The sequence below is a fragment of the Platichthys flesus genome, chromosome 5 (genome assembly GCF_949316205.1).
Source record: "Platichthys flesus chromosome 5, fPlaFle2.1, whole genome shotgun sequence".
In the NCBI taxonomy this organism is placed as follows: Eukaryota; Metazoa; Chordata; class Actinopteri; order Pleuronectiformes; family Pleuronectidae; genus Platichthys; species Platichthys flesus.
This window is the reverse complement of record NC_084949.1, coordinates 20767603-20780753: the sequence shown is the minus strand read 5'-3', so window position 1 is coordinate 20780753 and position 13151 is coordinate 20767603. Positions and strand designations below refer to the sequence as shown.

The window sequence follows — 13151 nt, the reverse complement described above, 5'->3', positions numbered from 1 at the left end:
TCCTGAGCCACTTCACACATTCACCCGTTGATCCCTTAATTTTTTTTCCTTCTGAACCTTTATTTAATCAAGTAATCTTAGTCAGATTCATATCTCTATCGCAAGAGAGCTTTGAACTTTACTTGTTTCTTCATCTGATAGGTGCAGTGCTCATTAATATACAAACAAATTATGACCCAAGGTTTTTCATTGTTGTTCCTACAGCCAGATTTAACAAGGCAACCTGAAATAAAACAAAATTAGATGATCTTATATAATTACAAATAACTACAGATAATTCATGTGCAACAAACCCGTGATTAAAACACTATGGCCGGCTCTTTAACTCATGACCAGCTTGACAGACATTTGACAGCTGTGTAAAAGGTTGAGATGTTCTGGAGTGATAAACGTTAAGGACGTGCTCGGAACGAGAAAAATGATCACCAGAACAACACTGGGGAATGTTATAATGATTTAAGTTTATTAAGACAGATTTCCTGACCTGTTTGAGACACCAACTCAACCCAAGTGTCCCGATTACAGCAGAATATTCCCTCTGCATATTTCCATTTTGTCAACAGGAAAATAAAAAACTACTCAACAGATTTCCTCGGAACTTGGTGGAATGAAGGGTAATGACCCAAGATGGGTTTTATATGGTGCAAATCTAGACAAAGGGGCACATCCGGGGATTTTTCTTATCACACTCTTTAATATTTCGAGTGAGGAATAATTTGGCATATTTAGGGGACTGATATCTATGTTTCTGTGTAATTTGGTGTGGCTTTTATTTGAATTGTTTGGCCATGACAGAGGAATGAGTCACACTGAGGCCGTTCTAGTTTATAATCTATCTTTATATGCTATTTTCTTCTCTTGGCTCTACAGCCAAATCTTAATTTTAATTCAGTTTTTATGATTTTTTTCAAATTAGAGTGTTACTTATTGCCTTGTATTATAACAGTATGATCAAAGTTGCTACACCCTCAAGAATAAGAATCTCTACATTCCCCTTGAGTCCCTGGAGCATGGTTGAAATGACACATAGCCGCAATACTGACGTGATGAAAACATGACACAATATGACAAACGTGTGATTAAAAAGAAAAGGAAAGCACAGGCTTCAGATCTTTCCCGTCTGTGTTATTTAAAGGAAACACGTTCCTGAAGAGCTTAACAGAGTTGGAGAGTGATGGAGACCTGAACACGCTTTCATCTTGACGGACGGAACAACTGCACCGAGAGGAAAGAGAGCAAACCCCGTCCTCCCTGCTGAGGATACAGGGATGGGATCCGCGCCGGCTTTGTTTTCCATCTATCATGAGGTCATTAGCGGCTGCTGTCATCGTGAGCTGCACCCCCCCCGGATGAGGAGTCGATCACATGCAGCGGCACTGGCCTCCACCCAGCGTCTCTCTCGGTTTACCTAAGGCGCTCGCTAAAGGCATGTTGTGTCTTCCATTTCTAAATTGGACAAAGGCAAATTAATGTCTCTTTGAACGTCATGTTGCAGCTCATAGCCGAACTTCTACAGTACGTCTACTGAGGGGGACGTTTCATTTCTCATGCTCCATCACCAAAGAAGTGATAGCGATATCAGAACTTATCTGTTGTGAATCCTTGTGTCTTGATATTTTGCCGGACACAGCGTGAGAGCAATGTGAGTGAAATCCAAGAATAACAGAGTATAAAAAGAGTGCAGGGTTTGTTTCTATAGTGACTCCCCCCCGCTGCTGCTGGTGGTGGCGTGTCCCCTTTTTATTCTTGGCTGGTCAAGTGAGGAGCGCAAGATTTATTTAGAGGATGCAATGAAAAGTGTGATACAGAATGCCTGGATGCAAATGGCATGTCTGCTATTTGGCCCACACTCATAGGGGAAGGTTACCGAGCGGTTCACAGTGTTGTCCTAAACAAATTATCGTGTCCAGTAAAGAGAGGAACGTTTACAGCAAGGATAACTAAAATAGTCACAGTTAGCGTTTAAAATAAGTTTAATTCATCAGCAGCTTATAGGTGTCATTACAGATTTAAAACCTTGAATCAAAGAGATTTATTGATCATGAGTGCTTGTCATGATAAACCGACAGATGTATTTGTCTATTTAAAACATTTAGCTGAGTAAAAGATCAGCCCTTCTTCACAGGGATCTTACATCGTTAAATAATGGATTGTAAAATGTTAAAACGTCATAAATTCCAGGAGAGAGAGAGGGAACTGTGTAAAAATGTTTGAGCAATGCACACAGATCACTTCATCGAGTGTCAGGCCCGACTCAAAAGATGATCCATAAAAGGCTACTAGGTATTTTTATCTTAACTTGACCTTGTGCAACACACTGAGTACACATTCTCACATTCTCACCGCGGCCAGTTTGACGGTCCGACGTCTCCCTGCCGAGCTTTGACTGATTCGCCGCCGAAAAACCACAACATGACTATTATTTATAGACATTTCACCTCCACCAGCGAAACTTAAAGGGTTGTTAGAATGACCCACAACGTTACACGTCAAAAATCTTAAGTCGTGCACTTCAAGTATTAATAAAGAGGGGTTCCCATCGGAAGCTGTATGACTCAATCACAGCTGTGCAGTAACTCATGTAGATAAACCAGCCGCATCTTAAAAAGCTGTAATTTGACAACACTGAGCACCTGGGCAGTATCTTGGCTGTGTTGTGTTTTCTCTGTGTGTGTATGTGAGGGACCAAACAGTGTCCACACACCTGTCTTGCCAGCTGATGCCAGGTCATTGTCCCTCACTGCAGGACCACTGGTCCCTCCGGTGCCGAGGCGTCCCTCTGACACCACCTCACAGCCGCTCTGACCCCTGAACTGAAAACGAGAGCTACTGGATGATCATTTCACACAGTTCTTGTGTATCGCTCATTTTGTTGTTGAAAGAGTTAGCACATTTCGTGAATTGTAACGACTGGTAGTTTAAGTATATGTAAGAGCCAAGGAAGAATGTTGTAAAATATACATATATACGTATTTAATCTAGATTATTTCTTGACCATTTTCGTAACAATTAATAAAATAAGTGTATGATATTAATAATTAATATTTACATTTCTACATTTCTCCTTTTGACTGACAGCTGTAAGAGGCTAAATTATGCAATGTGAAATCACACAGGTCAGTGATGATACATACTTTATCCAGATGAACCTCATTTCTTCACTTAATTTATTCAATTTAAATGCAATGGGTCGAATAAAGCAAAAACGCTTAACTTACAGTAAAATGATCATGTGCACAGTCATTTCCTTTTAAAAGCTAAAGAAAGAATCACTTGTAATAATTTTGTATTACTTTATAAATAAAATGTAAAGACCACTTAAATACCAAATCTATATCACATTAATAAAACCTGTCTAATTTGTTCAACCTTAGAGAGAGAGTATTTCTGATTGAGCTGATTCCATTAAATAAGGTTATATTGGTTTCTGCTCTGACTTTTTTTTTTATCACTGACAGTTTTCTTTCACTGAGACAAGGGGAGAAGGGCGAGTGTTGGCTGGGGGGAGCACTTTCACAGTCTTATCCAATGATCTTTCTTAAATTAGCCATGGGGGCAGGACGCTCCCTCCCTGTGCTGACAGAGGGAGGAGTCTGTGCCTGTCACTGTCTACTGTTTCATTATTACCTGCACAGCCCTGCAGCTTTCACCACACTTGTGTCTCTGTGTGGCCACACACACAGAAGCAGAGAGAGAGAGAGGGGACACACTCCAAGACAAAAATTATTAGACAGAAGCTGCTGACTTGTGGAAAAGTTGGAAGGCAACTAGCAGTGGACATGGCTGGTTGTCTGCAAGGTTCCCAACTTTGTAAAAAGTGGGCATTTTTGAGATGCCTGCTTGTGATATTTTCTTTTAGCTTCTGTTTTGCCACAGCAAAGGCTGAACCTTTTGACCCTGCTCACCTGTATCGCCACCGATCAGGACTTAATGAAGACAACATCATCATCGCTAACAACGGGATCAGGGTGCCTTTTGGGAGGTCTGTGTATCTAGACCCTGTGAGCGACCTGGTAACAGAAGTGCAGCCCGGCGACCGCTGTCACATCACAGTTTTGGACAATGACCCACTGGCCCAGCAACCTGGGATGCTGACCCCCAAGAAGTTCCCCTGCTCATTTGGACCAGATGAGGTGAAGTACACACATTTTGGATCTCGGAGCCCCAGCAAGGACCGTGTGAAGCTGCAGCTGCGTTATGACTCGCAGACGGACACAGTGATCATCCCCTTCATGCTGGAAGTGGAGGTGGTTTTCCAGCAGCTTGAGATCCTCACCAGGAATATGCCTATCAATGTCGAAAAGTTCAACGGTGACAGCAACCCCATTGACAAAAAGGGTCTGGAGTTTTCCTTTGAGGACGGTGTCACGCAGTGTAAGATCACCGCTCTGGTCGGCGCTGGAGGTCTCCCCAGGTATGGCACTCTATTGAATAACCCCAACAACGGCCAATTGATTGACTGTGATGAGTTTGTGAAACAGGGCCTTCGCTACAAGCACACAGCTAAAACAAAGTCACCAAACAGAGACTATATTCCAATGATGGTGGAGCTGCAAGATAATGACGGCAACACTATAATGCAAGAACATTTCCAAATGATGGTTAGAATCAGAGAGGGTGCAGAGAACAGCGCTCCTAAACCCAGCTTTGTAGCCATGATGATGATGGAGGTTGATCAGTTTGTGATGACAGCTATTACAAGTGACATGCTGGCTGCTGAAGATGTCGAATCTGACCCTGATGATTTAATCTTCAATATTACTTCATATCTGAGCCCTGAGCAGGGTTACATCATCAGCACTGATGACCAGAACCTGCCTATCACCTCCTTCTATCAGAGAGACATCAAAGATCTTAAAATAGCCTACAAGCCCCCCTCGGAGGACTCAGAGGTGGAAAGGATTTTCCAGCTTGAGTTTGAAATTGTTGACACTGATGGTACCGTGTCTGATACATTTGCTTTTATGATTGTGGTGAAGCCTATGAATACACTGGCTCCTGTGGCAACCAAAAATACAGGGCAGCTATTGTTTGAAGGGCAGTCCCGGGCGCTCTCCAGCTCCCAGAATTTAGAGATCAGTGATGAGGACAACCTAGAAGACGTGAGAATTACTGTTGTTGATGGCTTAAAGCACGGAGAGCTGACCATGCTTGGTAGTCGCAGGAAATTCTTCACACCCGCCGACCTAGACGCCGGCATCGTGGTGTACCAACACGACGGGAGCGACACCTACAGCGACAACATTATTTTTAGAATGACTGATGGCACTAACGAAGTGGAGTTTTTGTTCCCTATCACTATTGCTCCCACGGATGATGAGCCCCCGATTATCAATGCTAACACCGGTGTGGTGCTTTTCAAGAATGAAGTCATGCAGATCTCTCCGTTCATTCTGAGCGCATCAGATATCGATTCAGAAGACTCCACCATTAAGTTTGTCGTGGAGGCTCCATACTCCACCGTCGGGGAGCTGCTGCTGAGACAAGTCGAGCCTCCATCCGATCCGTCTACCTGGAAGTTCAGTGAAACAGATGAGATGTTTGAGCAGGTGGTAACTGAGTGGTTTCAGCAGGATATTCTGGACGGAAAGCTGTTCTATCGTCACATCGGACCCCACAGCACCACCACTGTGATCGATCAGTTTGTGTTCAGGGTCCAAGATGATAATGACCCTCCTAATCAGTCAGGCGAGCACATGTTCACCATCAAAATCCACCCTGTTGATGACCTCCCCCCAGAGCTTTTCCCAGGCACCACCCTTCACATTACAGTTCAGGAGTATGAGCTGACACACTTCAACAAGAAATTCTTGTGCTACACTGATTTGGATTCAGATGACAGGGACCTCAAGTATACTATCATCAAGCCCCCAACCGACACAGATGAGAACAATCCTGCCCCCTTGGGCGAGATCGTACTGACTGATAGTCCTGACACTTTAATTACAGAGTTCACACAGGCCCAGGTTAATCACCATAAAGTAGCTTACAGACCTCCAGACCAGGAGCTGGGCATCACTCCAAAAGTGGCTCAGTTCACATTCATTGTGGAAGACACAGCAGGTAACACAGTAGATGGACTATTCACCATTTTCTTGCAGCCTGTTGACAACAAACCACCAGTTATCACCAACACAGGGTTTACTGTTATGGAAAGAAGTACATATATCATCACTAGGAAGGAGCTGCATGCCACCGACACAGATACAGATGATGAAAATATCGTCTTTACTGTTACGCAGATTCCTCGGTACGGGCAGCTGCAGTATTTTGGGATCGACATGTCAAACGGTGAAACATTTGTTCTTGAAGATGTTGCAAATAGCCGTCTAGCTTATATCCATGGGGGAGAAGAGTCTGTGAGTGATCTAATCAAGCTTGATGTAAGTGATGGTTTCCATGAGGTACCCATCATCATTAAGATCACCATCGAGCCCGTTGATGACGAGACCCCCACGATTATGCTCCCAGCCGGCCTGCTCGGTGCCGCCATCGATGTCCTGGAGAATGGAGCAACAGAAATTACAAGTAACGTGATTCAGGGCCGTGACGAAGACACAGATGACTTCATGCTTACTTTTATTGTTGAGGAACCTCCCAGGCTGGGTGAAATCCTGGTCAACGGTGCACCAGCTGAGAGATTCACCCAGGGGGACATCATTAATGGTGTGGTGGTGTATGCTCACACATCCGGTGAAATCGGTCCGGTCAGAGAGTACGACTCCTTCAACCTCACTCTGTCTGATATGTCCGATCAGTGGGTCGTTGGCGGCAACAATGTCCAAGGTGTGACAGTGTACGTCACCATCCTTCCTGTTGACAGCATTCCACCTATTGTTAGTGTCATAGAGCAGTTTGTTGTTGTTGAGGGAGAGAAAAATGTCATCACTCTGGACCACATCCAAGCTGAAGATATTGACACAGACAACGACGATATCCTGTGCACCATCATCGTCCAACCAACATCTGGTTACGTGGAAAACATCGCCCCAGCCGCAGGCTCAGAGAAAACCAGAGCAGGGACAGCAATCACAGCATTCAGCATTAAAGATGTCGCCCAAGGTCATATCCACTATGTCCAAAGCATCCACAAAGGTGTTGAACCGGTCGAGGATCGTTTCACCTTTCGTTGTTCAGATGGTATTAATTTCTCCGAACGCCATTTCTTCCCCATAGTCATCATGCCAGCCAATGACGAGAAGCCTGAAATTTTCATTCGAGAGTTTGTGGTAATGGAGGGCATGAGCCTCGTAATTGATACACCAATTCTGAATGCAGCTGATGCTGACATCCCTGGAGATGAACTGTACTTTGAGATCATCAAAAACCCCCAACATGGTACAATAGTTCAGCAGCTCAGCACTGGCACCATCCCTGTAGAAACATTCAACTTGGAACAAATCAAAGAGGCATCCAACATTGTCTACGAACATGATGACTCTGAGACCAAAGAGGACAGCTTTGAAATCAGACTCTCAGATGGGACACACACAGTGGAAAAAACAGTTCTTATCATGGTTATTCCTGTTGACGATGAGACACCCAGGATGACTATAAACGACGGCCTTGAAGTGGAGATTGGAGAGACAAAAGTCATCAGCAACAGGGTTTTAAAGGCCACAGATCTCGACTCTGAGGACAAAGACCTCATGTATATTGTGCGGTACGGCCCTGGACAAGGCTACCTCCAACGAATCAGCAAGTTTGGTGATGTTTTAGGTAACATCACACTGGGGATGAATTTCACACAGAATGAACTCGACAAACAGCTCATTCAATATGTACACACAGGCCAGGAAGGAATCCGAGACCTGTTGAAATTTGACGTCACAGATGGAATCAATCCCCTTATCGATCGTTACTTTTACATCAACATCGGAAGCATTGACATGGTCTTCCCAGATGTAATCAACAAAGGCGTGACTCTCAAGGAAGGGGGGAGAGTCACTCTCACCACCGACCTCCTCAGCACCACTGACATCAACAGTCCGGATGAATATCTCAGCTTTAGCATCACAAGGGCGCCAAGCAGAGGCCACTTAGAGTGCACCGACCTACCGGGTGTTCCCATCTCCACCTTCACCCAACTGCAGCTTGCGGGCAACAAGATCTACTACATCCACACCTCTGATGATGAGATGAAAATGGACAGCTTCGAGTTCGAGGTAACAGACGGTTACAATCCTGTCTTCCGAACCTTCAGAGTGTCCATCACTGATGTAGATAACAAGAAACCTGTCCTGACTATAAACAGGCTGGTTGTGGAGGAGGGAGAAACCAAACTTGTCACGCCATTTGAGTTGACAGCCGAGGACCGGGACACACCCGACAACCAGTTGCGCTTCATAGTCACCCAGTTGCCAGTGCACGGGCAGTTGCTTTTCAACAAAACACAACCAATCACATCCTTTACCAAGCAGGACCTAAATGAGAACCTGATCAGCTACAAGCATGACGGCACTGAGACCAACGAAGACAGCTTCTCCTTCACGGTCACAGACGGAACACACACAGATTTCTACGTCTTCCCTGACACCGTGTACGAAACACGCAAACCCCAGATGATGACCATTTACATCAACACAGTGGACAATGGTGTGCCCCAGATTGTGGTCAATAAGGCTGCAGCCTCACTGAAGGTCATGCAAACTGGCCATGTGGGCTTTGTGATAACCAGCAAGGCCCTTCGATCAGAGGACCGCGACAGCGCCAACAGGGTCCTGAAATACAGTGTGTCTGAGGCACCTCTACACGGCTTCATCATGAACACTGCCCAGGGCAATGACAGCATCAAGACCTTCACACAAGGTAAGCCAATAGAACACAATTACATCTTTCAACAGAGTTTTCATCATTTGATCAATATTTTGATATTAACCCTAGATTGAATTGTGTTTGAATATACGGTTTTCTCATTTATTAGCTCATTATTGCAGTTCCCCCTCCATCTACAGAGCATCTTAACATTTTAGTATATATATATACATATGTGTGTATACAATAATAATTCACTATAATACTGATGTACTGATATATAGGATACATTTCTCATTATCAGTGCATAATGATATGATAATAATAATCATAATATTCACTATAGATAATAATCCTCTAATAGATGTTTTTGAATTACCACTTTTCCTAACCTCATTCTGAATGTTTTGTAACACATGTCCTCTGTGACCTATATTTCTTTGCAGCCTGTGGGTTGTAACTAAAGCCTTGTTTAAGTGTCTTAGTCGTCACAGTTATCTCACCATACTGTTTCCAGCTGCCACTCCATATTCTCTCTTTCTGTCATGCCAACAGCTGATATCAATGACATGAAGATCTGTTACGTGCTGCTGGATAGGAGCAACGCCACAAGTGATATCTTCTACTTCACGGTTGAGGACAACGGTAGGAACCCTTTAAAAATGTCATACTAGTGAACACTGACACCAAACCGGGGCCCATTACAGAGGATCCATTTGCCTCAAGGCTGTCCCCGGACTTTGTCCGTCTATTTTAATGGCTTCTTAAAATTGAAACTTCCTGCTCTCTGTCAACCTCCCAAGTGTTTGCATCACAAAGACTTAAGGCAGTTGGCCATGACTGACACCCAGTACAGAGCCGCCATCTCTTTTCGCCCCACTGGAAAGGCTAGCAGGTTTAAATGACAGGGGTCAACGGAGACTTAAGCCAAACACTGAGTGTTGGTAGGTAAAAGTGAAAGAGGTGGGACTATATCTCATTCTCTAAACTTTATTGTCAATGAACAATAGGGGCCATTCCCTCAGGGTGCTCCACAGAGCTTTCAAATGAGCTCTTTCATCATCTGTTTGAAGTGACACTGTGAAATGTGTAGAGGAATGCATGATCAGATATTTAGTTTAAAATGTCTTCTTGGAATAAGTCACTGAAAAACAAAACACCTCTTTTGGTTTGGCTGCATTAATATCAGTACATGTGCAAAAAGGTGAAAATTAACAATATTTTGTTAATCCTACTTTCTCAGCTTACTTGAACGCTCCATTGATACTCTCAGGTTTTCAGTTACTCTTGAGATTTTACAGACGATAGTGTTTCTTTATGGCCATATGTCATTTGAGCATCACATATAAAATTGTATCCACAGGTATTACATGGGAATCTGGGGGTTGTAAAAATATTAGCCGTTTATCTTTAGAATTCTCTTAAATAAAGCAGACGTACGTGGTGCAGACACGGTGATGGGTTACAGTACAATGTATGAGCTTTTCAGAATCTTTACCCCCTATGACATAGATGCATAAAATGCAGCGGGTGCCTCTTGCTACGTCAGCGTCATTTCCAAAATGCAAAATGTGTAACTGCAGTCGGTGGAGGAGGGAAAGTTTAGTCTGTAATTATGCTGCATTGAGGGTCGTGTTCAGTCCCATTGAGAAGGCTGGACAACGATTACGTGAGCTTTTGCCAAATTACCGTATTTTTGTCGGCAAAGTGAAGCCTCATATTAGCCTCGACTGAACACCTACTAATTATCTGTTTCCCCAGACTGTTAGTGAGGGAGGTGATAATTCTAATAGGCGTCAGCAGCTCTAAGGTTGCTTGAAATAGACAACATAGCCATTATTAGCATCTATACTCTTCACCAATGTTGTTAATGAGATTTCTTTTCAGTGTATTCTTCCTTATTAAGAAATTTTGCCTTTAAATCTGCCTGAAGCGAATGTGGTTGGCACGTCTGTGTCTAAGTGGAGGTTTAACCACAGGAAGGGAACAAGGGCTTCAATTAGCTCAGTGCTGATTTTTTGTTTGCTTTCCCACTTTGTCTAAGCTTCCATCCAACTCAGCTGAACCAGGTGCAGTGGTGCAGGCCGGGACACGGAATAAAACCCATGTTTCTGCATGACCCCAGTTCACATGTAGGGGGCACAGACATGGCCTCACATCACTGTATATTTATGTAATTAATAGCGTAAACACATGTCATTGCACATAATGGTGGGGGTGAACCCTCAGCACACCACGTATCCATCGGTATTCACACAAACATCTGGTAAAGAGATCAGATAAGAGATAAAGGAGGTGAGCCGACCGGTGAATCACTGATGTGAAGTGTTGAAGAGGTGACTGCTGGAGGAGGGGTTGGTCTGGGGGGTATTATCCAGGACGTGTAGGGGCATGTAGCTGGAGAGCATGTGGATGGTCAGCCTATCTGGTGATAAATCTAAGTAGGTGAGCTGTTTGTGACGGAAAGAGAACTCTGTGTCAGGAGAGATTTGCATCAAAGACTTCCCACTTAAACTGGCCTCCGTTAGCAAAGCTTTTCATGGGGTTTTTATAATTTGACTCCACAGAATGAAAACATGATTCACAACTTTGAGGTTTGGAATGAAAATAAATAGCGGCTAAGTCTTTGGTCTTACAATACAATTAAACCACACTTAAATTCTCTAGATCCAGTTTTTTATTTGGATAAAACACACTCATAAACATCGCCCTAAACATGTCTGATATGAAGATCTATGAGTTACTTCCTGAGAAATCAATACAAATGTGTGAAAACAATCTATATATCTCGCAGTGATAATTAAGGTGATCAACTAGTTTTGCAGTAATCAATCCAGTAGTTATTGCGTCATCCCGCCAACTGACAAACAAACGCAGGTGAAAAGCTAGCCTCATTGGCCGAGTAAATCATTCTGACAGAAACACAGAAACAGAAATTCAACTGCAAATATCCAAAACAGGGAGAATCCTTCCTAAATGGGAACCGACCACAATGATGTAACGAGCTGTTAACCTCCGTTGTTAAAGGTTGTTTTTACCTAAAATCAGGTTTAATCGCTGGGTTTCCAAGTCATAGTGTTGTAAAACTATTTAGCTAAATAAGTCATCATGTCAAAGACTGCTTGAGTGTTACTTTGTGTGATGAAACCCTTACGGGCAGCTGCCTGAGGGTCTTTGAAAGGTACCTGCCGCTACTTGTATTGCACTGATGCTTCTTTAGTGGGTGAATAACACACAGACACACACACATACAGACAGACACACACACAGTCATTAACATATCGTAATGGCGCATGTTGGCTTGGAGTCTTTCAGGCTCAAATGTTGGCAGCATGTCTGTATGTAAAGGACATAAAGACCTTAATCAGAGACTTTGAGGAGCCGTGTGAAGTAGGAACAGCATGTGTGTGGCCAGGAACAGCTGAGGCGTAGAACAAGTGCGTGTCCCAGTAAAAAGGTCAGGAGTGGACGCTCAGCTGTGGAACGTCTTGGCGTGGACGGAACCTGCTGGTCAGCGGTGGAATGCCAAACTCTTGAGGAGAAAGTCTGCTCTTATCGAGTCAGGACACATCAGCAGGTCACTCAGCTTCTCACCTCTAAGCACAAACGTGTCAGAGCCGCATAAATCCTTCACAGCTGAAATATGCAGGAACTAACACATTTTTTATTGTAAGAATAACTAAATCAAACTACCTGGGTACTCAGTGTGCAATGCATGATTCCATGTATACGGTGAGCTGCTAAAAGCTACAATTTACAGATTTAGATGTTATTAATTAACATGCTGATTTTAGTACTTACAATGCATAGTTCCTAAGAAGGTGAGACAAGCAGCAGCATTTTACGTTTACTTAAGCGGCTTATACAGAAAATTTGACTCCTCATGACCCACTAAGACCCTTATTTTAGAAAGTGGGAAAGCTGCAGAAGTAGGTGAAGGAGTTTGATGTTTTCTATCCTGAATTATTATGTTAATTATGTTCATTGATATTTTCTTGGTTTGATAACCATGATGAAAAAAGGCCAATGAAGTAGTAATTATAGAGAAATTAATGTATCCAATATTCTTTTACTTTTGGCCTCTTCTTTATGATTACTTTACTTGTAAATTCTTTACTCGTAAGATACTTAGAATCACAAACTTTACCCTGCAGGAATGATGTGGCGGTGACCTCAAACACAAACTGTTATTCCACTCGGGTCATTCTCGCTGTCTTTTAGGAATTTCTATGGCAAAAGCACTAACCTGTTTGCAAGTGAATAGGTCAGAAACCCCCAAGGGCCCTTCAAAGTATGGGATACTCAGGCAATATACTTGCTTTTACAAGTGGGTACACAGTTTACATATATCCTCGTTCACCTGACATGGGCCAGTGAGCCACAGGCTAAGAGAAGAA

General features: G+C 43.3%; 1 protein-coding gene across 1 annotated transcript in view; it reads left to right on the top strand.

The window, feature by feature from the left end:
- Positions 1 to 3779: 3779 nt before the first annotated feature.
- frem3 (Fras1 related extracellular matrix 3) overlaps positions 3780 to 13151 on the top strand; it is a 29465-nt gene continuing 20093 nt past the window's right edge. Inside the window, exons 1-2 of the mRNA XM_062387940.1 lie at positions 3780 to 8808; positions 9310 to 9399. Of these exons, the coding sequence (XP_062243924.1) occupies positions 3780 to 8808; positions 9310 to 9399 (5119 nt within the window). The remainder of the gene's footprint in view (positions 8809 to 9309; positions 9400 to 13151) is intronic.